This window comes from Xyrauchen texanus, chromosome 19 (genome assembly GCF_025860055.1).
Source record: "Xyrauchen texanus isolate HMW12.3.18 chromosome 19, RBS_HiC_50CHRs, whole genome shotgun sequence".
NCBI lineage: Eukaryota > Metazoa > Chordata > Actinopteri > Cypriniformes > Catostomidae > Xyrauchen > Xyrauchen texanus.
The window spans coordinates 36,481,768-36,508,400 of NC_068294.1; the positions used below are offsets into that span (position 1 = coordinate 36,481,768).

Genomic DNA, 26,633 nt, shown 5'->3' on the forward strand with positions numbered 1-26,633 from the left:
ATCATTGACACCCTCCACAAGGAGGGAAAGCCTCAAAAGGTAATTGCAAAAGAAGTTGGATGTTCTCAAAGTGCTGTATCAAAGCACATTAATAGAAAGTTAAGTGGAAGGGAAAAGTGTGGAAGAAAAAGGTGCACAAGCAGCAGGGATGACCGTAGCCTGGAGAGGATTGTCAGGAAAAGGCCATTCAAATGTGTGGGGAGCTTCACAAGGAGTGGACTGAGGCTGGAGTTACTGCATCAAGAGCCACCACACACAGACGGGTCCTGGACATGGGCTTCAAATGTCAAACGTCTTACCTGGGCTAAAGAAAAAAAGAACTGGTCTGTTGCTCAGTGGTCCAAAGTCCTCTTTTCTGATGAGAGCAAATTTTGCATCTCATTTGGAAACCAAGGTCCCAGAGTCTGGAGTAAGAATGGAGAGGCACACAATCCAAGATGCTTGAAGTCCAGTGTGAAGTTTCCACAGTCTGTGTTGGTTTGGGGAGCCATGTCATCGGCTGGTGTTGGTCCACTGTGCTTTATTAAGTCCAGAGTCAACGCAGCTGTCTACCGGGACATTTTAGAGCACTTCATGCTTCCTTCAGCAGACAAGCTTTATGGAGATGCTGACTTCATTTTCCAGCAGGACTTGGCACCTGCCCACACTGCCAAAAGTACCAAAACCTGGTTCAATGACCATGGTATTACTGTGCTTGATTGGCCAGCAAACTCGCCTGACCTGAACCCCATAGAGAATCTATGGGGCATTGCCAAGAGAAAGATGAGAGACATGAGACCAAACAATGCAGAAGAGCTGAAGGCCGCTATTGAAGCATCTTGGTCTTCCATAACACCTCAGCAGTGCCACAGGCTGATAGCATCCATGCCACGCCGCATTGAGGCAGTAATTAATGCAAAAGGGGCCCAAACCAAGTACTGAGTACATATGCATGATTATACTTTTCAGAGAGCCGACATTTCTGTATTTAAAATCCTTTTTTTTATTGATTTCATGTAATATTCTAATTTTCTGAGATTCTGAATTTGAGGTTTTCATAAGCTGTAAGCCATAATCATCAAAATTATATCAAATAAAGGCTTGAAATATCTTACTTTGCTTGTAATGAGTCTATATAATATATTAGTTTCACCTTTTAAGTTGAATTACTGAAATTAATGAACTTTTGCACGATATTCTAATTTTTCGAGTTTCACCTGTAAATCAAAGCTGTATAAAGACAAAAAGAGAGCCGGTACTCCTGTTGTTTGCATATGCATATGATATATAGATATTTCCATATGTAAATAAATAAAAAGTTAAGACTGCCTGCATTAAAACTGAATGCATGAAAGAAACAGATATTTAAAGGGCAAATGTAGCACACACCAATCTGAAATAACAGCATTTACCAGCACACACACACACACACACACACACACACACACACACACACACACACACACACACACACACACACACACACACACACACACACACACACACACACACAAAACATGATTTTAATTAATTTATTGACAGCTCTAAAATATTACATAAATCCTGCATTTGCAGATATTTGCAAGTATCTACGCATTTTTGCTGAACTATCACAAATCATATTTAATCTAGCAAAGTGTGAATCGTGATTTACCATGTTGGTCATATCTGAATAGACAGTGAGTACCAGCTAACTTTCAGCACAGGTATAAATGTATAAATATTGCTCCTAACAGAATGCAATAAATGTACATTTATGACAGGATATTATATTGACTTTGAAGGCTGTATAGTTTTTTATGGAACAATAACCCCCTATCTGATAGCTTTATGATGTTGCACCTTGTTTAAAGTGCCAAACTGTTAATACACTAAGGGTAATGCACAAAAAGGAGGTATTTCTTCATGACATTGAGTCCAGCATATTTGCTTTTCCTTTCTAGGCCTGATAGAAGTGTGTTTCCATCACTTTCTTTCTTTCTTTTTTCTTTTTTTCCACAATTTGGAATGCCCAATTCCCAGTGTGCTCTAAGTCCTCGTGGTAGTTTAGTGACTCGACTCAATCCGGGTGGCGGAGGCCAAATCTCAGTTGTCTCCACATCTGAGACCGTTAATCCACGCATCTTATCACGTGGCTTGTTGAGCGCGTTACCACGGAGACATAGCATTTGGGGAGGCTTCACGCTATTCTCCGCTGCATCCACGCAGAACTCATCAAGCACCCCACTGAGAGCGAGAACCGCATTTTAGCGACCACGTGGCTCTACCCTCCCTAACAACCGGGCCAATTTGGTTGCTTAAGAGACCTGGCTGGAGTCACTCAGCATGCCCTGGATTCAAACTCGTGACCCCAGGGATGGTAGTCAGCATCTTTACTCGCTGAGTTACCCAGGACCCGTTTCCATTACTTTCTGAGGCTCCCCAAGGAACCTCGTCCTGGTAAAGCTGTTAATGTAGCCCCTTGGAAATTAACTTTAACATCATCATTTCAATAACATGTGAGTACATGGAAATGCACTTGGACTAGCATGGCAGTAAATAAATACATTGTGTGTTTTCTTGGGAGGCGAGAGCCTTGCACACTGCCCTGAGACTCAGCAATGCTCCAGTTCTGTCAACACAGCACACGTCTCGAAAGCAACTCAAGAAAGAAGGTCCCAAACGCTCCTAATGCGAAATACTTTACTGCCATGCTAGGAGTGGTGGTGGCGTAGTGGCTAAAGCACAGGGCTGTTAATCAAAAGGTTGCTGGTTCTAACCCCACGGCCACCACCATTGTGTCCTTGAGCAAGGCACTTAACTCCAGGTTGCTCCGGGGGGATTGTCCCTGTAATAAGTGCACTGTAAGTCGCTTTGGATAAAAGCGTCTGCCAAATGCATAAATGTAAATGTACTTCAGTAACAGCCATCACCTATAAAAAGTACCATGATATTTGAATGTTTTTTTGGGACACGATACTACCATTGATGACCACTATTTTTGGAAATGGTCCGATTCCACAGTTTTTGGAAACTTCCATTATGGCAAGACCATGGTATTCTTTGAAATGCAGTATATTAGAGTACCATTGTATGTAAATACCATGATATGGAATATGAAAATATAAATTATACAGTACCATGGTATTATTATTATGTTTTTTAGACATGGTACCCTGGTAAAACCATGTTTTTATTTTTGTTGTGGAAATGGTACTTTAACAGCTGTGCACACAGCATATACACATCGATGAATTGTCCTCATCCTAAGCCCGAAAGTTTCCCCTACTACATGGTGCAGGTTGCCAGCTTGAACAGCATCATACCAATTCCCTTTAGGTCGGAACTGGTGGCAACCTGCGATAGGCGCAACATCAGGACCAATATTACAGACCTATCAGAAGACCAACTGCTCCCTTTTGATTGCAATTCCTACTCTTCTGATTACATTTATTTGAGAAAATAAAATGACAGTAAGCTGGCTAATTTCAATGAATTGTCTCAGTACTCTCCCCATTTTACCAAAACTTTGGGGGAATAAACGAGGGACATCTGGGAGGCAAAAGGTACACAATTAGCGATACACACACACACATTTCTGTATGAAACCAAAACTTATGCAACAAGGTGCCATTTGAATGGAAACAGGCAGAAGACGGCAAATTGTCAACAACAAAACAGCTTGAAAAGTGGATGGAAACTAGGTTATTGATGAGTTTGCAGGTTAGCAAAAATGGTTAACAACGCAAACTATAGAAATGCAGATGTTTATTATGCAATTTCTTGTGTGATCCCGTTTAATTTACCCTGCTATTAATTTAAAGCTGTCTGGAATAGAAATATGTCTGAAGAGACAAACACTATTGTGCAATGAGCAACCCTATTTATAGCTGAAAAAATACAGATATATATCAATAATCATCTGGAAAATCTACCAATTATCGATGGATGAAAAAGGCATAGATCTCAAGCCTAATCAGTGCCCAGTATTACTATCTAAATCCATCATTTTTCCATTGTAGCACCATAGTAGTTTTTTGTAAGAGCTGATAAAATAGATATTACCTGTGACCATAGAAATTTTAAAGTTTAAAAAAAAATATTCTTGCATAGATTGAGAATTATTTCATTTTATGTAAACCTGAACCATGAGAGAAAAATGTCTGTGAGAATATGATAACAACGATTACACTTATGACTCATAATTAATTTGAGGAAATTTTGCAGTCTTGGCTGCAGTCCTCGCTGTTGGACGGCAAGAACAAATGAATGAAACATGTTGAGATTAAACTGGCAAAAAAAACTAAAACATCTGAGGATGGAAAAGTGCACATAACAGCGGGAAGTGTAATGACAACGCCCATCTTCTCCCATCCCAACACCCTAGGAAAACTTTGATTAAGTAGTCCCTGATGGACAGGGGCTCTGGAGGGCTGCATCAGGAAACCTCTCTCTGGCCCGAAGCCATTTCCAATTCAGATTAAGAGCTGACAGGAGTGTCGCATTAAGAGTCAATGTTAATATTGTGATGAATAAGCTGGGTCCCTGGGTCCCCTCTCTTCTTCCCCTCATGAGCTGGGATTCTATTGTCTGTGCTTATCTTCTAGAAGTGCTGTCTAAAAGGGATAAAAGACAGTCCTTGCATTCCATGAATTCAAATGTATGCTTGGACATGAAGATGTCCGGAGTGTTTGATAAGGAAACAAAAAGTATGGTGCTTTTTCCAATCCCATTAACTATGTGTAATAAAAATTGTTTTTGGTTCCAAAGAAACACAGTGTAGTCAAAGTAACATGAAATTAAATTATATTAAATTAGGTCAACAGCCAATTAGCAAATGTATTACTTATTAATCATCAAGTAGCTTAATGAGTTCTTACATCTCATTTAACTTAGTCCCAGATGTCTCTCTAAAAATCTGTGAATAAATAAATAAAATAGCTCAGACAATTTCATTTTGGAATAATTTTTAAATAAAATGTTTTCATATTGAAATATATACAAATGAAACATGTTTAAACTCTAGAGCAGGCACTTGTAAGATTACTGGGGTCATCACTCAAGAAAAAAATATCTGAGAAGCAGCAAAACCTACAGTTTTAACTCTAACCAAACCCTAATCCTGTAATATTTAAGAGTTCTCATTTTCTGATTTTAACTTATCAGATCAGTTCAGAGCATCAAGGCATCATTAGACTCCAAAGCTGAAGACAACAGACCATCAGCATCAGCATTCATTCTCATCCTCCTTCAGAAGAAAGCACCTAATACTTTCCTCTGCTCTTCCTTCTGATGACTGATTAATCCTAACTAATTCCAGTTTGATGACCCCCTGTTCTGACTTCACATTCAATGGATGCTGTGTAATGTATGTATTGGTTCGATCCCCACAGCCACCACCATTGTGTCCTTGAGCAAGACACTTAATCCAGGTTGCTCCGGGGGGATTGTCCCTGTAATACGTGCACTGTAAGTCGCTTTGGATAAAAAGCGTCTGCCAAATGCAAAAATGTAAATGTAAATGTATTTAATGAATGGCTAATTAGACAATACAGAATTGCTTGTGGTAGAGAGATCGAGAAAAGAAGAACATACAGCGAAGGCAGTGAACATATGAAGAAGGCAACTTAAACTCCACAGCAGTATGCTGGCTAGTAACATTACATACAGATATACGAACAAGAACCGACGAAGACTAAAGGAAACGTGGACTCAATTGGTTCAGGGAGTTGAGTCTCAGGAGGTAGAGTGAACGGAGCCACAGGAGGAGCAGGCATTTGAGAATTGGGATGAGGAGCTGGAGGTGGAGTAGGCAGAACTGCTGGATGATCAGGGATTTGAAATTTGGGAGGTGGAGTGGGTGGAGCCACAGGAGGATCAGGGAATTGAGTCTCAAATGGATTGGGATTAGACACTTGAGGAGCCTCAGAAGAGGTGACGGAACCTCTGGAGAAGGAGTCTCTGGGGGGAGCGGATGGGACTGCTGGAGGAGGAGTCTCTGGAGGAGAGGGTGGAGTCGCGCTGGCAGTGATACATTCCAATCAACATAGTGCCAGGAGCAGAGCATGCTACCAGAGATAGATCCCTGAGAATATCTAATCTACCAGTTGAGGCAGTGACATGCACAGACCTTAGAAGTGACAGGGGCAGAAGGATAACTTTTTTTTAAAAATTTTTATGAATAGTAATTGTAATTACTGAACTAATTTCTTGCTTTTTGAGTATTTAACCATTTTCTTGAATACAGAGTATATAATGTACATAATGTTTTCCATTTTTCCTTTATCACAAATAATAACCTATTCTGTTATATTTCTCACAAAAAGCACCATGGTAATACACTTTTTTTAATTTATTTATTTTCAGACATGATCTGTGATAACCTCATGTTTGTGTCATAGTAAAACCATGATATTTTTGAAGTGCCTTGGAGTACCATGACAGTATCATGAAATATGAACATGATCAATCATTCAGTACCATGGCATTACCATATTACTTGGTGCATGGTGCAAAGGCTCTATGAGAAAGTGTGAGCATGAGGCAATCGACTGTGTTCAGCGAATGCTATAGGGCACTTGAATAACATGTGAGTAAGGGCAGCCGGTGGTGCCGCCCTAGGGTATAATGGTGCCCCCCTAGGTAGTTGGTGCCCTACGCAGGTTGCGTAATATGCCTATAGAGAGCTGCAGTACTGTGGTGGCTTAATGGTATTCTTCTGAAAGTGATTAGTCTAATGGCTCATTACTTCCAACAAAACCAATCTGGCTTTGGCTGAACCAGACAGTCAATATTCTATAAAAGACCAGTTTAATTTATATCACTGAAAGTGATACGACTGCTACCATTACAATTAATACATCTGTCTACACTAGTGGTATGCAATGTTGGAAATCCAGTAGCAATCGAGTATTATTCTTTTGATGAACTTTCAACACAATACATGTAGTGGACTTTTTATCTGACCTGTTGATTGAGGTAACGGCACTTCAATGCTCTGGGGCAAATTCAAAACTGCATTTTTTGCTTCCTTGAAGGATACTGCTGCAGGACGGGATGCCACTCGAATACTCATTCAAAACGAAAGTGAGAAAATTTATCTTTTCACAGAGGGCCCTTCCACAAGACTGTTTGCGAAGGGTACATTCAATCAGTAATGCCATGTTTCCTTCAGAGTACCCACTTCAAGGGCTCTGCAGTTCAGAGTGAGTATAGGGCATGGGGAGGACTGCTTGCAATTGGAATCCACCCCTGATCTGCTGTAGTGTGCTCTTAAAGGCACCTCTGCTAAATTTTCTTTAATATGCCTGCAATTTACAAATATTATTAAATATTATTGTGAGATTTTCATAGTTTTTTTATAGTTTTATTTAACTATTTTAATTTAATTATTACATTTTCTCCCCTTTTTCTGGACAACCAAAAGGGAAACTTTACATTTATGAACGAAAGGGGTAAGGGGTTGCACCCCTGCTGCCCCCATTCTGTGCACGTCAGTGAGTTGAAGCTATACTTGGCTTGCGACCCCCTTCTGTGTTTGACACCAGGCTGTATTCTCTGGCGTGTTGTCACAGACTGTGGGAAAAGCAGCAGTTGAGTGTGACTAATATCAGACACAGATTAAATTACACCGCTTATCACCGGCACTCTCGAGGAGGTAACAAAATGTCTAATCTGCCGAACAAAACTGCCGTTTTATGACTCCTCACCACGGTAAACTTCAAATTAAAGCCCCTGTACTTTCCACCTAATGGATGATTGTAGCTCAAGTGGGAGAGATTCAAGTGCTAAAGGTTTATATGATGGCATATTTGAATCCTCCATTTTAGTCTTGACATATTGGTACAGTGTGAAGAATATTGCTGCCCTGAGGTTGTTTAGACTTGAGAGAGTTAGCGACACATACTTAATGTGTTAAGAGATGTCAACAGCTAGCAAAGACAATATTTTACATAATTAAAAAAACTCTCACATGTGGATCCATGAGATGATCTGATTTAAGAATTGAGAACAGCACTTCTCATTGGCATAAAGTTAAGCTTTATGCCAATGAGCAGTTGTAGTGCCATTTTGACAAGTATCATACAGCAAACTTTAGCTTTAAATAACAGAACAACACTCATGCATTTTCATCAGCAATGACTGTTCACACATAAGATATTCAACAATACAATATTTGTCAAAAAAGGTCATTGAAAAGGCTATTTGTCAAAAACTATTGAAATTGTACAAGCTATTTATTCCTGACTTCTCTACAATTCAAACGCTCAAACTAATTTCATGCACTCAGCTTATGAGGACAAAGCCAAGTATTGACAGAAATGTTCTTGCCCTAAGGGCTGCATCCCTAAACATGTGGACTTGTTAAATCATTTACGACCCCTCACAATTCTTGCAAGTAATTGAAAGGAATAAAAGCCAAGTGAATTTTTAGGAGAAAAGGAATAATGGAGCAGCACAAGAAGACTAGACATAGACGGACAGCATGCAGTAAACATGAAGAGCTGTGTTCAAGGCTTGCTTTGGGTCTTTAGTCTTGGAATGAAGAGAAAAAATCTGGGTCTGGGGGCCAGATCGGCCTTTAAGTGCCTTCCACGAGTAAAAAATGCAACATTCCTGCAGCTATTGTTTGCAGTTTCACCCCACCTCTGCCTCTCTAAAGTAACACACATTCAGCTATAGTCTCATTTGTTTGAGTTCATCATTGATTCTAACCGCTAGAATTTTGACACAACTACACAGTTAACTCATATAATTTTTTCCACTTTAAAAAGAAAATGTCATCACTAACTCAGAAAGCCAAGTGGAAAAAAGGACAACATAATATCAGTTTCACAGTTAAACTTTCACTTTAGTGGCCAAATTATGCCAACATGATCACACAGGAAGTTGGCATGAAAGTTACGGTACCCTAGGATCGGCAACAATATGCCGACTCACTGACATGCCCCTATCTCCCAGCGGACATATTTGGAAGTGCTCAACAACAATTACTTTCCCTCGTGGCAGGACTCTCAGCACGCTGCATCAGTTGCATGGGAGACTACAGTTCAATCCCCATTCAAATGAGGAAGTAATCCCGTTTGTATAGACAATCACAAGCATGATAATGAGGTTGTATTTTGTCTGTACTAATGGTTATGGTTAGATTAGTGTTTTGGTTGGGGTGTAGATTAAATAAAATAAAAATGTCTCTTCACTGTTTTAATCCCTGTGCAGCTGAAAACAATTCTATTTACAACTGACTTCTGGTGACATCCCCTGGATATACTATAAATGGATGTCACACTTGTTTATATGTTCTGAAACACTTACCGCTTTAGCCTCTGGAGGCAGTGTTTTTTAAATTCGGTCAACGTATACCGATTTCAGCTAAAAAAATATCGGCACACACTTTCCGAATTTTATATGAGATATGATCACTTTTACTATACTGCATACTTGTTGTAAGGCAATACATTCTAATGTTTGTATTACATAGCCAACTACAATTACAAGCTTGTTCGAGTGTGATCAAAATGCACGGTAGCTCAACTGAGTGTTGCACTTGCGAGGCAAAGGACCAGGGTCCAGTCATAGAAGTGACACAAAAATGACGTGGCTGCTTTGGAAATTGCATTTTTCATGTCACCTTTGCTTTTATTAACACTATGGGTTAGAGTTTAAGGTTTAGGGTACATACGTACCCTATTTTAAGTGCGCTAATTGCAGTGCTATGCGATATGTTATACACGCAAAATCAGTGGGCATAGCCATTCAATTTTGGAATGTTAGTGCAAGCATGTGCTGAGTCTAGTTGCAGATGGGTGTTGGCGAAATCGCATGTGCAAAGTGCTAATGGGCTAGGTCAAATTCAATTAAATATTTTGAGGTTCTTCTCCGGTTATTGCACCATCTGCATCCTATTATATAGACCATTCCCTTTAAAGTACCAGCATTATTAAAAAGACATATTCATAAGAAGTGTGCAGTGTGAATGGGCTGCATGTATGCAATAAATTAGAAGAATAGAAATATGCACTTATGTTTTTCCGTGCATTAACTGCATCCTTGTTGAATGAATATGAATATTGATGAATAATGAATGAATGATGAATGGATGAATATTTCTATGACAGTGGCACGCTCCTTTTATAGGCATGAAAAATGTGGTTTTCATCAGTACTTGGATGTAGGCTCTGTTAAATTATAGAGAAGGTATTATTGCATTATAATTGTAATGTATTATGTATTATTATATTGATCTACTGACAAACATATCATATGACTGTATTAGTCTTCCAGGTTAGGCTGTGGATCAAGGGATACAAAAAAAAATATATGGTTGCATCCACTTCTCTTCTACAGGAGTATTGTGCTTAGAGTGCAAAAATTAGATAAGACGCTGCGAATGGTTGTTGCGCTTTCCGTTGTGTTTTGCGTGGTCAGGAAAATAGAGCCCACTATCCTTTAGGTTTAGGATTAAGGTTTAGGGTAGGGAAGTCGGTTTTATTGAATTAAAACACAATAGAGAATTAACCTTAAAAACCTAATTTGTGCGGGAATATATTTAACTCCCTTTTAGCGTAACGCAGTAAACATTTCACCTTGAAGCTGCCACTAGATGTGTAACGAACCATGCAGTTGCCACAGTCACGTAATTAACATGAGATCAATCTGTTCTGACCCTATGTATGAGCAATAGTAAAAGTGCTGCTTGTCTAAGAAATTATTTTTAACATTTAATTTCATGAGAAAATATCAAATATAATTTTCGCCTATATTTGGTACTTGATTATCAAGCTCTTGATTTTACTGCTTAACGGAATGTTTAATGTGATGCTTTGTTTACAAGACACCTGACAAAATGTCAAGCAGATTTACACCAAATATGAATGCACTGTAATTAGCAAAATAAAAAGCCCCATGAAGTGTTTGAATTGCATCCGCTTCACTCAATGTCATTCTGAAAACATCCAGTACAGTGTTATTACAAATGTCTGAGGAAAGGGTTGAGTGAAGGGCCGCCAGCTGGGAATCTTCTCCCTCAGCTGGGAATTGGTCAGGCCTGGCTCACTGGGACATGTTTTACAGGGGAACAAAGAAAAGACTACAGCGGCACGCTCCCTTTCTCTCCATTTTTTTCTTTCTCTCTCCATTGATCTCCCTCTCTTTCTCCATCCTTGGGGACTCCCTCAAATAGTTCATCAAATGAATACTCACGACTTCTGTGGAACCGACTTGGTTGCAGGCTTGTTACTGGGAACATTGCAGCGTTCTGCAAAAAGAATGTAAAAATGAATAAATGAGAAAACAGGTGACTGCACATGCTCAAATACAAGCATACTATTAAAATACAGTAGCATAGGAAGTGATGCATCAATCACAAAACATTAATTTTTTTTCTTTTGTTATTGAATTTTAGAAGTTTATTGATTTTGTTGGAATTGCTTGACACACAAGGGCAAATTCACAAAATATTTGCGTCACTTTTGGGCACAGTCCTTCAGCACAAAAAGTGCAAATTAATTGTTTGCAGCATTAACTGATATGCATAGACCTAATTTATTTAGTGAATTGGGTGCAAAATCAATGCAGATAGCATGTGCAAATAAACAATGCTATCAGTGTTATTCATTCTTATTGAATTCTCCCCTGAATTATAGATCCAGAACCAATATTGTCCTTACTTCCATTGTATCCGGATGTCACATGCTGTGAATCCTGTAACAGAGAGAGGAAAAGATAGATATAGTGCAAGATAACAACAAAAACCACAGATCAAATATAATAAAAAGATTTGTTTAAAAAACATAAAAACAATGCCATATTCTGTACATTAACTCACATAGAGCAGCTGCGTATGGGAAATAGCTCTGCTGATAGCTTTAATTGATTTTACACTAATACAATTAGAGCAGGCACACAAATCACACTTCAGCGAGCGAGCAAGCGCTGCAGAGGAGGGACTTCTGTGCTCGCGGATGGCACCATTACATCAGGATTTATAGACTCAGCTTATTATTAGCAATGTCATCTAGACCAGTGTATGAGACTCAGACCTTGTCCTATTAAGAGACAAATAACAGAGGCCACAGAAAAGGAAACACACTCTCATCGGATTTTAAAGGAACTTGAGTGGAAAGCCCGCTATAAATACACACAATGAAGGAAACAATTTGCAGCATGTAGTTTTGCCAGGCCTGTTATAACAAAACCCTGATATTTTATTCTCACAAGCACAAACACATGTGATGAAATAACCTGAAATATCTTGTTTTGTATTACAAATGGACATCAGAACAACAGGCTAAAAAGAGTTTTCAAAGTTACATAACTATCAAAAGTAATATGGGCGAGTCATGTTTTAAGTTGTGCTGTGTAAATACATGCAGGGAGGCAAGACAAATCACAATTCATTATGCAAATAGATCTAAGAAAGAAAACTAATCCTAATTCCGTATGCAAATATTATGGCGTCATAATAGTGCTGGTCCTGAGTGCTGAGTGCTGAACATTCAATCAATGTAAATCAAGGGGAGATATTTAAAGTTAGAGTCTACAAAAGAAAGTTTGAATGGAGTTTACCCATAAAGAAATTGGATGTATGTCAAAACATGTAAAACACATATAATATGTATGTTCATGTATGGTCTTCACTGATATACAAAATATGTCTCAAACTTGTACATGTATGCAACATATTCAGTACCATGCAAAAGTTTTAGGCATTTGTGAAAAATGTTACATAGTCTCCATAAGACATTAACGTCATAAAAAGTCCAGTTAACATAAAAAATTTACATAAACATTTGGTATGACATCCTTTGACTTTAAAACAGCCCCAATTCTCCTAGGTACACTTGGACGCAGTTCTTCTTGGTTGTTGGCAGATAGGATGTTCCAAGCTTCTCTGAGAATTCGAAACACAGTTCTTCTACCTATTTCGGCTGTCTCAATCCCAGAGTTACTCGATGTTCAAAGGGGGGAATTTGCGGGGGCCATGCAATCTGTTGTAGGGCTCCCTGCTCTTCTATTCTATTCTATACTATTTGCAAAAGGAGTGTCGGGGAGTCTAAAATGTATACTTCCTATTGACACACTAAAGCTCAAGATATACTGTAAATAATATCTTATGTGCCTAAGAATTTTGCACAGTACTGTATTTCAAAATACTACAGAAATGTAATACTGTATGTAACATATTCTCTCAAATAGACATATATTTTTGTCAATATCTACATATTACATGTATATATACACATATATTAGATTGAACAAGTGAAAATCCAAGTTCTCCACTTCATGTTTGCACATTTCAGAATATATGTCACAAACAGTGGAAATGGAAATATGTACAAGTACTGTATGCACTATGATTTTAGATACATATATGTTCATATATGGTCATATATAATTTTTGATATGGGTTCAAACAGTACAATTTGAATTGATTGCAGAAGTTTATAGAGAAGAAGAACAAATACAGTATATTAGGAATATCAATCAAGTGCTACCTTGCAAGCACTGTAGTTAGCATTGTACATGGTGCTCTGTATTAACTCTGTAATACTGACAGTTATGTCCATTTTGTAAGTATAAGCACTCCAAAAGAGCTCACCTTTGAAGGGATGGGAAACTTGGTCTGTTCAGCTTTGCCTGGTGTATGTATGGCAGTGAGAGGTGGAGGCCAGGAATGGGTCATCTCCTACAGAAAAACAACATTCATGTGGGTTACAATAAGAACAACACACAAACATAAACACACTAGCACTAAACATATCTAATTATTCACATGCTAAGTGTTACAGTAATTCTTCATGAGAGTGAATGAAGCAGGTATTATTTTAATGATACTCTGACTAACTGGATGGATGTACAGTTCATTCTACGGTATATGTTGTACAAAAAAGTGTGACATTTTTTTCTATCTTAAAATACTTCCTCCAATAATTCCATGGTAATATTTACCATGCTTTTCGCTGTTCTCAGGTTGACAACTACAGTAGTCAGTAACTCTAAGCGCAGATGTAAAAAAGTGATACAGAAGCGGCTAACAGAGCAATGAGCGTTAAATCAAATGAGTCACACAGCTTCAAACGGGCAGACGATTATCAGCATGTAGCTTGTGGGGAAAGTGATCAAGGTATACACAAATGTCTTGTTAAGTTATAAAAAGTGACACCAGACATGAAAGCAGCCAATGATCAAGATACGCTCTCTGAAGAGAGTTTATTTGTCAAGTTTTCTTTCAAGAAAAAAACATTCTCGCCAAATGCCTCCACATGCAGGAATACTGTGAAATCTCCTGGGCATGTGCGCTGGACTCTCTCCCCCAAGAAAACCTGTTATTACATTCCATAAAAATGCACACAAAATCCATTCATTTCTCTGAGCTTCAGAAGGGGAAGGCATGGCAGTGGAAGCTTTGAGTTGCAAATGAAATTTATTAAAAGCAACAGAGCGTTGCTCCTGAGCCAAACAAGGTTATCCAAACACAAGCCAGCAAGATCAGAGGCAGTTTACGCTTGCCATGCTCGGACAGCTCTGCTATACATCCCACACGTATTCATGTTCATATGAAAAACACTGCATTTGGAATTTCCCTGTACCTAAAGTATTAGTAAACAAATAGATGCATTTGACATATACTACATGTGAGTTATGATTTTATTTACAATGTACAACATTCTCTTATTTCCTTACTTTTTGAATGCTTATTATTTTAACAGGAATGCCACAGTAGATGTAAAAAGTATTTGGATACTTAAACCACACTTACGCATGTATTACTATCATTGCATTTGTATGTTTATGACTTTCTTTCATCTCATGTACACAAACAAAGATTTTTAGAAGAATATTTAAACTCAATGCAAGTGAATGGGTACCACCATTTTGAAGCTCCAAAAAGTACATAAAGGCAGCATAAATGTAATCCATAAGACTCCAGAGGTTAAATATAGATCTTCAGAAGCAAAATGTTAGGTGTGAGTGAGAAACAGACCAATACTTAAGTCCTTTTTCTATAAATTCTCCTCCCTGCCCAGTAGGTGGCAATATGCACAAAGACTGTGAATCAACAAAAACAAAAGAAGAGGAATGTGAAAGTGAAAGTGGAGATTGATAGTAAGAAGGACTGGTATTGGTCTGTTTCTCACCCACACCTATCATATCGCTTCTGAATATATAGATTTAACCACTGAAGTCTTATGGATTACTTTTATGCTGCCTTTATGTGCTTTTGGAGCTTCAACATTTTGGTACCCATTCACTTGCATTGTATGGACCAACAGAGATATTCTTCTAAATCTTAGTTTGTGTTCAGCAGAAGAAATAATTCATACACATCAGGGATGGCATGAGGGTGAATAAAGGATGAGAGAATTTTCCTCTTTGGGTGATCTATACCTTCCACTGCTGTTCTATAAAATAAAATAAAATAAAATAAAATAAAATAAAATAAAATAAAATAAATAAATGAACTTTTATTTCTTCTGCTCTAATGTCTATAATACTCCAGCTACCAATTTAATTTAGTAGTGTGATACTATGGATATTGTTGGCTTTTATATGATGAATTGGTTATGTTGCTCATTTTGTAAGTCGTTTTGGATAAAAGCATCTGCAAATGACAATGCAAATGAGAAAAACTAGCAGATTACACTTGGTTTGATATTTTATTATTTAATGCATTGGTGTTCATACATTTTAAGTTTGGCTTAAGTTTGCAAATACTTTTCGGAGCCACTGTACATAATCCTAATTGAGAACCTATTGGTATAATGTGCCTTAGAATCCAAGAGTTTGATTGACGGGAGTGTCTCAGCACATATAACTCAGTATGTTATGTGGTTAAAGTGTGCCTGCATGCTTTCAACTGATTTTCACGTGTCTCAAGGTGAAGTGAAACAATGTTCGTGATCTGCTCAGGATTTGCAGATGCACACATACCGTACAAACAACCTTAACTCAATGAATATTTAACATAAGGCTGCAAATATTTTTGGTATGTTGACATGACCTGTGGTTGACTAGTTGTAGAAATTTCCTGGACAACTAGTCAACTAGTAAAAATGAGTACCAGTAGTCGTGGAAGCCCTACTGCGGTGAGAAATGCTACATTAATCTACATGGAATATTTTAAGTTTAAAACATTTATTTGCCACATTACAAGATTGAAAATGGCATTTAGAAGCATTTATACATTCAATTAAATTTGTATCTAAAATCTTAATGTTATTGTACAGTGCATTAAGAAAGTATTCACACCCCTTCATTTTTTATGAATTGTTATCTTGCAGCCTTATGTTAAAATGCTTTAAATTATTATTATTTTTTCACATCAATCTACACGCCATACCCCATAATGACAAAGCAAAAACCAGATTTTTGATAAATTTGCAAATTTATTACAAAGAAAATATTTGACATAAATATTCAGACCCTTTGCTATGACACTTGAAATTTAGCTCTGGTGCCTCCCATTCCTCTGGACCATCTTTGAGATGTATCTACACTTTAATTGGAGTCAACCGGTGGCAAATTCAATAGTTTGAACATGATTTAGAAAGGCACACACCAGTCAATATACCAAGCCACGAGGTCAAAAGAACTGCCTGCATAGCTAAGAGACAGTATTTTGTTGAGGCACAGACCTGGGGAAGGCTACAAAACATTTGGGCTGTATTTAAGGTTCTCAAGAGCACAGTGGCCTCCATAACTCTTAAATGGAAGAAGTTTGGAACCAGGACTCTTCCTAGAACTGGCCACCCAGCCAAATTGAGAAATTGGGGGAAAAGGGCCTTGATAAAAGAGGTGACCATGATCCCGATGGGCACTCTGTTTGAGCTCCAGAGATAATGTGTGGAGATGAGAGAAACTTGCAGAAGGACAACCATCACTGAAACCTTCCAAGATCTGGGCTTTATGGCAGAGTGGCCAGACGAAAGCCTCTCCTCGCAAGACATACAAAAAAACACCTAAAGGACTCTCAGGCTGTGAGAAACAAGATTATCTGGTCTGATGAAATGAAGATTGAACTGTTTGGCCTCTATTCCAAGTGTCATGTCTGGAGGAAACCAGGCACTGCTCATCACCTGTGCTATACCATCCCAACGGTTAAGCATGGTGGTGGTAGCATCATGCTGTGGGGGTGTTTTTCAGTGGCAGGGACTGGGGACTGGTCAGAGTTGAAGGAAAGCTAAACACAGCAAAATACAGAGATATCCTTAATGAAAACCTGGTCCAGAGCGCTCGGGACCTCAGACTGGCCTAAAGGTTCACACTCCAAAAAGACAATGACACAAAGCACACAGCCAAGACAATGCATAAGTGGCTTAAGGACAACTCTGTGAATGTCCTTGAGAGGCCCAGCCAGAGGCCGGACTTGAACCCAATCGGAAATATCTGGAGAGACCTGAAAATGCCTGTCAACCTGCAGTCCCCATCCAACCTGACTGAGCTTGAGAGGATCTGCAGAGAATCCTCAAATCCGGGTGTGTAAAAAGACTTGAGGCTGTAATCGCTGCCAAAGGTGCTTCAACTAAGTACTGAGTTAAGGGTCTGAATACGTTTGTCAGAGTGATATTTCAGTTTTTTCTTTTTCATAAATTTGCAAAGTTATCAAAAATCTGTCTTTGCTTTGTCATTATGGGGTTTGGAGTGTAGATTAATGTGAAATAAATAAATAAAAGAATTTAAAGAATTTTAGCATAAGGCTGCAACATAACATAATGTGAAAAAATAAATAAATGAAGGGGTCTGAATATTTTCTGAAAGCATTGTATACAAAAAAAAAGCTGTGATTTTAATCCAATAAGCTCATAATCAGAATAATTAATTATGACAAAGTATTTTGGAGATTTGTTGCTAATATGTTCTCAGCCGCCATCATCAAGCTGCTGCCAATTGTTCTGTTTCAACTCTAAGGTGGGAAATCTGTTCAACATGGCTCAGTTCAAGACTGTTTATGAACCTTTGTTTATTTAATGGGAATGTGTGCATGAGCCCAGATCAGGATCATGCCATTTCTTCAGTCTGCTTTTTGGAAAAGAGTACTTTTTATAAAACAAATTTTATCCATGTTGGCTTCATAAACGTTGGCTTGTCCCTTTTCTCTATGGAGGAGAATCATTCTCTTCGTAAACTGCCCTGAGGAAGAAGATGAAGGGGGTGGCTGGCCTTTGATCCAGTGTCTGCTGCCTTTTAGAAGTGCAGGTGGGTTGTGCAACTGGATGGGGTCAGAATTTTGGGAAGACTGTCTTGTCTACAAACCCTTATTTAATTTTTTCTGACCTAGTAAGAGCTTTTGGACAAGACAAATTGACACATTTATGTTAACAATTAATTTACAATTAACAGAGAGTAATAATTTATTGATGCTGGGAACCTTCCATAGTACTATGGAAATTGCACTATTACAGATCATCTGTAAATATACAAGAGATCGCTGTAATGCAGACAAAGCTAATCACTGTGATTCTACAGCACAATGCTGCTAACATTATATTACATTAATTTTCAGGTCCTGTTTTCTGTGAAGTCACATTATATTTGTCATTTAACTGTAATAAACTGTAGAACTAGTAATGTAAAAATGACTGTGAAATTATGGCTTTCCCAATTTTCATTACAGTTATTGTTTGTCAAGGTGAGGCATACAGTATATGCTTTTTAATTCCATTGAATACATGTTACGTGCTCTAAGCACATTAAAATCTTTTAAAAGGTTAATAAATGCCAGAAAAAGACAAACTGAGTGCAGTTGGACCATTTAAATGCAGTTGGACCATTTTTGTATTTATTTTCTTGGATCACAGATGCAAAAACAATACATTTTTCTTATTACTTGATATTAGCGAGCAATTATTTATTATGACATCAAAATAATTTTTGTAGTGGATTTCTCCACATCATGGATACAGTGGAATGTGGATTGAAACCAGCGAGACTGAAGCAAAACACGTCCTTATTCATGAGTCACATGTGAGTCAACATCAGTGGAGCTCAAGTGTGAGGGTCCTCTGAGCAATCCCACCATGCACTCCAACAGACAGATGTACTCCAGGTTACCCTGGCAACATGTTCTGCCTCTATTCTCATTTGTAGAATACACGATTTGCTAACAGTCAGTTGACTGCACACCACTTACTGCGCTATCATGTCTTTGCATCACAAACAGAAACTAATCTTACTAAATGCTTTGAGGAACTTGATATGAAGCATGCATATAATAATAATGCATTATCAATGTATTATAAATGCATTATAACGTTTTTTTGCACCTAAAGTTGAATGCACCTTACAATTAGTAGTATGTTTTTGTAAATGACTGTAACCACAGTTATATTACATTATACATTTAAAGACTTTAATCCTTTAAATGACATAATCAAAAACACCAATTTCATGTGTTATCGCATATTTTAATGCATCATACTATTTAGACTTGTAACCATGAACAGGTATAAGAATGTACAAATATGGTTACAATTATTTATGAAAAGCTTTATACTGCATTAGAGAGAATACAATATGCTTAAATTACAAGACATGATGGTTTCATGAAACAGTAATCAGCTATTATGAATAAGTTATTTATCCAAGTAGACATCCCAGACTAATTACCATTTATCTTACTAACAAGAGTGAATATAACAATTTTACCTATAATAAAAAAAATAAATAAAAAAATAATAATAAAAAAAAATCAAATCCAGCTGGAAACAAATGTAACACCATGGTTTGCTTTTAAGTCTCACAGTGAGTAGCTGAGATTCTAAAAACAAAACACTGAAAATGGTCACCTTCATACAATAACATGAAAAGTTTCTTTCTTTTTTTTTTTTTTGCTGTTCTAACCCTTTTAAGAACACTTTCTGGAAGTACATTCTGGAACAATAAGCCCATCAATCTTGATGTAATGGGCTTCTCTTTCAAAACGTTAGCCTTCTTCTCATGACAGTGAAGTGCCATTGTGTGTAAAACGGTGCTGAGCAGGTGACCAGATGTAATTAGTGTACTAGAAAGAGAGAATGTGAATCTAACTCACCCGCAGAATTTCCTCCACACAATTGGAGTTGTTGGGCAGGCCGACCTGTGGAGATATGGAGAAGAAACCTCTCATTAAAAAGACTACAATTAAATGAATTGAAAGCAATAAAAGACAAAGGTTTAAGTTTGAACATAACATAAAATGAAACGTCTTCTACGATTTGCAGAAAAACGTACCATGGATCTATTGAGACTTAACTCACAATTGATTTCACAAGAGGTTAGCATGTTGCTAAGCTAACAAAGCGATGCTCTAATATGCATTAAAAATACAGTACAAAGTCAACACAACTATTAAAAGAAAAATACCAATTATAATTGGATTGAACTATTTTTGGTGATACTTTTTTTGCTATGGAATTAAACACTTAAAACACAGGATTGCCTTCTCCGAATCTATGCAATGGTTTGGGATGGGACACTATGGTTATCTCATGATTCAGTTCGATATACAATATGAGGTTTATGATTTGATATACTTGAATTACAATATATTACAGAATTGTGTTTCTTCTGAAAAAATTTTCAGCAAAATGCACATTATAATTTCTCATCAAAATAAAGTTCTTTAATACATAATATAAATGCTCAAAGTTTAAACAATACGAGTTGCTCCTATTCCTTTCTCTATAAGAAAAGATCACACACAAATAAGCTTTCAAAATAGTGGGGTACATTCAAGCCAATCAGGTGCAGAACAAGCAATAGAACTGAACAAAATCTGTCCTGAAAATGTATGTGAATGTGTATATGTATTTTTTTTTTTTTTAATTTGTATGTTATCATTATTATAATCAAAAAATCAAAAAATACAGAAATTCAACATTATATTAATTAATATTATTTCATGAAATTTAATATATACTGATATGAGCTATCACTGTTTGAAATAATGTGTACAATTTACAAGCAAAACCATTGAGTTTACATTCAGAAACTCTGAAAATGAGTTCAACGAGTTCCTCACAGTGTTCTGGTTCAACAAACATTCACCAGAATCTCTCGGTTTGTTTAGCACATCCATGCTGTGTGAGATTTCAATTAATATATCTTTTTACTGTTTTTATCTGACTGTAAATAACAGAAAGGATATAAAGGCACATTATTCAATAAAAGTGGAATGCACCTCATCTTTGATGGACACACATTACACGGAGGAAACAATCTGCGTTAATTTCAAGCACTTTACATCAAAACAAGGCGATTTTCTAGGTATTCCAGCATTTAAATTTCTAAAAGCTAAGCACAGTAGATGTAAAATCAAGCGATAGAGAGAATTATGATGTTTGAAAGGCCATTTCAATTATGATCACATGGACAGTAAACAAAGTGGCAAATGTTGAAATATCAAGTTATTTTTTTTGGATCACAATATATTGAATTTTGCTATATCATTCCATCCCTAGCAATGGTACATTACAATTTGGAAAAAACAAGGCCAAATGATCTTAGAAAGCAGCATAATGCAGCTGTCTACCATTTGGAACAGCCTATAAAGCCTAGGTAGGCAGTTCACTTTGTTTTGGAACAGAGCTAACATTGCTTGCTTGAGCTGAAAAGTCTATCCTCGAGAGAAAGTCACAAAATCCACCTGTGTGAAGATTGATTAGTTGGGAGATGACATCATAATTTAGTGTTTCAGAAGTGGATGCTCTTAGATAGTGGAGGCAAACGGTTCTCACACCAATGCCTCTCAATTGCAGGCTAGGAATTGAATTATAATAAGCTTGCATCTGAGCATCATAAGCCATGAAATGTCAGCTAAGGATGTAACCACAATGATTCACCCACACTTAACAGACAGCAAGTCCCCTGTTGACTAAAAGTCCACAATTGGAACAACATACGAGATCAAAAGAATAATTACAATTGCAAATTCATTGGTCCCCTATAATTAACATCTAGTTAATCTGCTAAAGCGTTAGGGTTTGCCATCAAATAGCGTAGACCACAGAGACCACAGAGAGCATTTGTAACACAACAACACATTTGTAAGTCACACCAAATAATGGCTAATTATAGCAATGTAGATTATTATAAGTAATAAGTTAAACTCATTCACTACAATATTAATTCAAATGCAGTGATTAGACAAATAAACCTCTAGGCAATCTTCTTAAATCTCCATTGACCACAAAGGTTTACATATATTTATATCCAGACAATTGAATAATTTGAACTACTTTGAAGTCTCTTTGTTCAAAAACATACTCTATGCACCAAGTTCAGTCACGCATACTGTACTTGTTTGTACTAGTATGTTTCGGGCATTTCACATTCACTGTAGAATTCAGGACCCATTATTTGCCTGTACAGGATGACATCATTTGTCAGGCAATTTTACATTTCTTTAAATGTATTCTCTCCCACTGTCTGGATGGTGACATCACCTAACTTCAGGCATTGCGTGAGGCTTACTTACACTGTTAAGGTCAGCTGACCACAGGGTGAACTCACTTAACATGTTATTGCAAAGCCACTGTATGCTTGCTTAATTCTAACTGTTGCGCAAGCAAACAGTAAAGCTAACCCAGAAACATAACAGTTCCTTTGGGCAAACTCAGCTATTATTGACCAACAGTACAAATAGATTAACTTTGTATATTTTATAAAAAAAATTGAGTGGCGTTCATCTGTGCAAAACTTGATGTCACAATTCTAAAGTGGTTTCCAGCATTTTGCAATACAGTTGCTAGAGTGTTCTGAGTGTTTGCTTACCAGCTCAAGTCAAAATTGCCCACTCCCAAGCCTATGCTTTGACAGATATTGCTTGAATCCCTCCTTCAATGTAACTCTATGGAATTATTATTTATTTTTTTTTTACTCCTTTTTTGTACACTAGGGAATCTTTTTATTTTTTCAAATCACTTAGTAATAAAAAGTAATAGCACACCTCTCCTCAACAAGCCACACAATATGAAGCCTGGGTATCTCTGCAAGTATTGACGCTGACTACAACCCTTGGAGTCACGAGTTTGAATCCAGGGTGTGCTGAGTGACTCCAGCCAGGGCTCTTATGCAAACAAATTGGCCCGGTTGCTAGGGAGGGTATAGTCACATGGGGTAACCTCCTCGTGGTCACGATTAGGGGTTCTAGCTCTCAATAGGGCGCATGGTAAGTTGTGCGTGGATCGCAGAGAGTAGCACAAGCTTCTACGTGCTTTGAGTCTCCACAGTGTCATGCAGAGCAAGCCATGTGATATGATATGTGGATTGATGGTCTCAGAAGCAGAGGCAACTGAGACTTGTCCTCCTCCACCCAGATTGAGGTGAGTAACCACGCCATCACGAGGACCTAGTAGTGGGAATTGGGCATTCCAAATTGGTAGAAAAGGGGATAAAAAATTAAACAAACAAACAAGCCACATAATCTGAGGTATCATTCATACCTGAAGCACAGTCAGCCTGGGAAGAGTAATTTTTATATTTAGGGTAAGGGGTTTGGAAAAACACAAAGGGGCAGATTCACTAACTTTATTTAGCTAAAAGTGCCATTTTGTTGCGCGCACTAACTGCACTTGTTTAGCGCCAGATTCACTAAATGAATTATGCAGATCAGGCAACGGCGTCAACGCGCAGACAAAATTGCTTTTTCACAAAATGCAATTCAGATTTTGCTGTTCAATTCTGAGTGCAGTCTAGCTGGGTATGCTGCAAACCACTTATTTGACCCACCCTGCTGGGACTGAACAGCATTACTTTGATCCAGACATCTGGAGCATCTCTTAAACATACAGAACATCTGGACATATGCCAGGATATATGCCAGGTTAACACTCTTCAGCATCATTTGATGAGTATTACTGATTAATTACTGCTGAAATGATCAGATGAAAATGTTCACAAACATCTATTTTTTATATATATAAAATTCATTTTAACGCCTACTTTAATTTAGTGGTAATAGCGCGATGTAAATTCCGCATAGCAAATTGCATGGAGTTTTGTGAATGAAGTATAATCATTACTGAGCCTAATTTACATAGCAAGGAGGCGTGTTTGTGCTGAAAGGAATGACAATGACATCATTTAAATATTGAAGACGCAGCGCAATTGCAGCGCTGATTGCGCCCTCTAAATTGCGGGTGGTTAGTGAATAAGACGCAGGTGTTTGCACTGCCAAACATGCGTAAATTGGCACAAACTTTTAGTGAATCTACCCCAAAATAAAGTAAAATACAGAATAATAATGTCATTATTTTTAAGTTTAAATCTGAAAATACTTTCTCCTATGACATATTAACATGCTGAAACAACTATAAGTAACCCATTTTACGCTTTCAGTAAAAAGGACAGTTTAAGGCACAAGGGCTGTCACTGGGGTGGTTCATATATTTTGGGTTCATACTATAATTATACTTTAAGTACAGAACATATTGTGTATCTTTAAAGGTACATTTATATGTTTTGTTCCTATAAAAAAATATAAAGGGTGCAAAATATGTACCCAAAACAAGGTACCACCCAAATGATGGCGTTGTGCCTTAAATGGTACCTTTTTCTTAAAGACAGTATAGGTTAACTATCTCAAAAACTGTAAACATTTTTGTAATAACAAAATTTCAGTTTGTTGTGAGTGACCCCTCTAGCTTGATACAACAACATTGTTTCAACCAATGGCATGAGTTTGGTTAGGACTATACTATGATTGTTTGACCCACAGCAGACAGAGGCATATTTGGAAAGGTGTTTTTGCTATTCTGTTCAGTGGCGCTAGTGGCATTGAAATTACACACTTCAGTTTTAAAACAACTTAAAATTGTACAAGTTTTAATAAAGTAAATACTGCAAGCCAACAGCATTAGAAACATTCAAGTTAATTTTAATAAGACAAACTGGGCAATAAACCTGTTAAGCATACAGGCATTTTTAGACACATTCTGCCAAAGCCCTCTGTGTTGTAGAGTCAACTTTCAAGCTATTCAATATCCCTAAAGATGCCACCCTGGCCAGTAGAGTCAATCAGGGTATTGTAAACACATCTCACAGACATAAACTTTCTGTTTGCTTAGGGTCAGCACATAATACCCTGTTCCCATAGAAACAGAATGTTGGAGCTCAGCCACTCTAATCAGATGTAGCTCTGCCATTGTCCTCCTATGCTCTGATATAAAGAGTGTGGCATAGCGCTCATTCCTCTGACATGGAGTTCATTTCTTCGTTACCTGTGGTGAAGCCCATTTCGATTCCAGTTGTGACACTAAAAGGTACTTTGCGGTGCGTTGTGAATGCAAACTCGCTCTTACTGACTCTGGGCTGACAGAAAATCTCACTGATATGAAGAGGGACTCATTTCCTCTGCTAAACTGTTTATGTCAGAGAAAGTCTCATTTTTGTTAAAGTACAGCTAAACACTACACTCACTCTTATTCAAATTTCGCCAATTTTGAAACCTTACAAAAGTAACAGTAAATTTTAATGGACGCACACAAGAGGCTGTATATTCTAAGTGTTTGTTAAAGTCATTGAGGAGGGCAAATTGCTTTTATAATGATGTAATGTGTATTTTTAAAGGCATGAAGAGAATTGAAAGTCATCCCCAGTCCTCATATCCCCAAATGCTATTCAAGGGAATGGTGGGAAAAGGGACTGTCCAGCTGCAATCTTATTTCCAGTTTTCAGCAGGGAACCTCTCAGAACTGGCAGAGACAGTCTGATTGAATGGGTTTTCAAATGAATTTTCTGTGACAGGCAAAATCCCATAACAAAAAAAAGGCTTCTCAGGTTAAGATTATTGTTATGAAAAATATTGCAATGCCAAAAAAAGCAGCAGACACCAGAAATATGTGAATTATTTGTTTCATTACTTTGGGTTTTCAGAAAGCAAATTATACTTTAAAAACATAGTTTAAAAAGACATACAGTAGGTAATTGACATAGTTTTAAACCAACATTCAGAATATACTGTAGAGCAAAACTTTATAACAAGGTTCTATACAGTATATCTATTTATTAGTTAATGCATTAAGTATCATGAACTTACAATGACCAACCATTTTTAATTAAACAATTATTAATCTTTAATTTATAAATACACTATTGTTCAATGTTAGTTCATGTTAGTTCATTATGCATTAACAAATAATAAAGTTTAAACTTTTAAATGTATTCTCAGATGTACAGTTTATGTAAAATGTAATGTAGAAATTAGCATTAATAAATGTTGTTACAGTGCATTTCATTGGCCCCTTTTACCCATACAGCCTTTTAAGGAAAATGTACTGCAATTTTCATCTTAGAGGTCATGTGTAAACATATGTAAACATGACCCTTTTGAAAATACTTGTACATTTTGCTTTGGCAATTTCCCTTAATGATAAGTTGTATCATTACTTTTAAATTTCCATATTGATGACTTGTGTGAACAGAGCCATAAGTTTACCAGTTTTAGTTTGTACGAGGTAAGGATGTGCTGACCTAAGAAAGTTCTGATGGAGATGACAAAGCAAGCAATTCTGTTATGTACAATAAAATCTCCGGCTTCCTTCGGGAACATGCAGATCTCTTTGTAGTGATAAACATTCACATTACTGTTTCAGCCGCATTTAGGGCCCTATTTTAAGAGCGCAAGCGTTATGTGCAATACAATGCCGTAAGTCAAAAGCATAAAATCAATGGGCCATGAAGTTTTGGTATTTTCA

General features: G+C 37.3%; 1 protein-coding gene across 1 annotated transcript in view; it reads right to left on the reverse strand.

The window, feature by feature from the left end:
- Positions 1–26,633, reverse strand: part of LOC127660033 (AF4/FMR2 family member 2-like) — a 263,181-nt gene that overhangs the window by 87,545 nt on the left and 149,003 nt on the right. The window contains exons 4-7 of the mRNA XM_052150087.1: positions 19,991–20,035; positions 13,559–13,645; positions 11,628–11,661; positions 11,161–11,215 (exon numbers count right to left, since the gene is read on the reverse strand). Of these exons, the coding sequence (XP_052006047.1) occupies positions 11,161–11,215; positions 11,628–11,661; positions 13,559–13,645; positions 19,991–20,035 (221 nt within the window). The remainder of the gene's footprint in view (positions 1–11,160; positions 11,216–11,627; positions 11,662–13,558; positions 13,646–19,990; positions 20,036–26,633) is intronic.